This window comes from Arachis stenosperma, chromosome 7 (genome assembly GCF_014773155.1).
Source record: "Arachis stenosperma cultivar V10309 chromosome 7, arast.V10309.gnm1.PFL2, whole genome shotgun sequence".
NCBI lineage: Eukaryota > Viridiplantae > Streptophyta > Magnoliopsida > Fabales > Fabaceae > Arachis > Arachis stenosperma.
In genome coordinates, this window is record NC_080383.1 from 18,211,431 (window position 1) to 18,213,207 (window position 1,777).

Here is a 1,777-nt window from a genome sequence, read left to right on the forward strand (position 1 = left end):
GCACTTACTTTTCTGGTCTGATTTTCATTTAAGAGACGACATTGCCATATAAATTTAGAAACATTATAAAAGAATGAAAATTGATGCTGGAAGAAAGGCAGAGGCATCAAGCAATAGCCAATTTCTTAACTTGTGTCTAAATTTTGGTATCTACTTTTGTTTTATCAAACATGTAATTAGGATCCTTCTTTTTGGTGCATTGCAGCCATGAATTGAGGACACATATGGCTGCAATAATTGGGCTACTTGACATTCTTATGTCTGACGACTGTCTAACCAACGAACAGTGTGCAACGGTTACTCATATAAGAAAATGCTTGACAGTGCTGTTCCGGCTTCTTAATAACATCCTGGATCTCAGCAAGGTGACATATTTAATTATTTTGCTCAAGAACATTCAATTATAAGTTCCTTGAAAAAAATATGCACTTGTTTGGAAAAACTTTCTAAAGATTCATAGAATATAGGTGGAATCAAGAAAGCTAGTTCTAGAAGATGCTGAATTCAACTTGGGAAGGGAACTTGAAGGACTAGTGGATATGTTTTCTGTGCAATCCATGAATCACAGTCTAGAGACTGTCTTAGACCTATTTGGTTAGTATATAATATGAATTATATTTTAGTATGAATCTAAAATCTTATTTTGGTGACTAGAAATCTCTTCAACAATGATTCTGATGCATCTTGTTAATTGATTGTCCTTGTAGATGAAGTGACTTTGCTAGAGTAGTCCAAAGTTTTGCAAATTCTGATATGCATCTTGTTATATTGTCTCAGTCATTGGTTACTCTTTTTTCTACTTTTTGTTTTTCTCCAAGTACAAATAAGTAGTTTCGTTGTGATTAAGTTCCTTTAGAGTGTGTTGCCTGAATTGAAGCAGAGAACAGAGTGTGAGTTTTGTGAGAACATCTCTATTAAAGTAACTGTTTAAAATACAATTGTGCTATGATTTGTGAGAGCATCTTAATTCCAAAGTCTTTCAATTTCCCAAAGCCCGAATCAATCAACCCTCCTCCGTAGATCGAGTAGAGTAGACTCATTGATTTGTGCTATGATTTATCTACAACTAGAGGATAGACTATTTTTCGCTGTTTAATTTAGAGCAGTCTCAACAACTTATTTATAAATTTCAGAGAGACGGCCCTTGAAAATGCCAAGCAACTAGTAAGGAACTTAGAAACAAAGCTTGACTCAGCTAATGCTCAGCACCTTAAGGAGAAAGAAGAATGGGGACTAAGCCTTAAAAATGTAGAAGAAACGTGGCGAAGTAACAAACCTTGGCTGCCTGATGAAATTGTAGCTTATACTTGTATGAATTTGATTTTAGAAGGTTTAACCTCAACTTAACTTTGCAGTCAAATGTGACTCAATGAAGGCTGAAAACGAAGCAACTGCTGCACAAGATATGAAAAAGGAGTTGCAAGAGTTCAAACTGCAATATAAAAAATTGAAGGTGATATTAAAGTTCTTAAACATGTGCCTGATGGACTTTAGTTCCTCTGATTGTTTTTTCCCCTTCTTTATTTTTCCCCTTCATAGGTTGAGCATGCTTCATTTCATGATATTGCTGATAAAATGATTGAGGAGAAGGATAATGAAATATCTAGACTTTCAGATGATAATAGGAATCTTCGTCAATCTCTTCAATCAAGACCACATGTTTTTGCTTTTATGTTTTTTTTTTTCCTTTCCTGCTTTTAGTAAATCATATGATTATTGAGACATAGATCTGGTACTTAACATTCATGTGATCTTGCATATTTATTCTACTGGTCTG

At 34.3% G+C, this 1,777-nt stretch overlaps 1 protein-coding gene across 1 annotated transcript; it reads left to right on the top strand.

The window, feature by feature from the left end:
- The first annotated feature begins 205 nt into the window (after window positions 1–205).
- LOC130942230 (histidine kinase 1-like) lies at window positions 206–1,331 on the top strand. Its single transcript, XM_057870941.1, has 3 exons — window positions 206–365; window positions 468–594; window positions 1,134–1,331. The coding sequence occupies exons 1-3, from the start codon at window positions 225–227 to the stop codon at window positions 1,163–1,165; spliced, it is 300 nt and encodes a 99-aa protein (XP_057726924.1). The 5' UTR covers window positions 206–224; the 3' UTR covers window positions 1,166–1,331.
- Window positions 1,332–1,777: the final 446 nt, after the last annotated feature.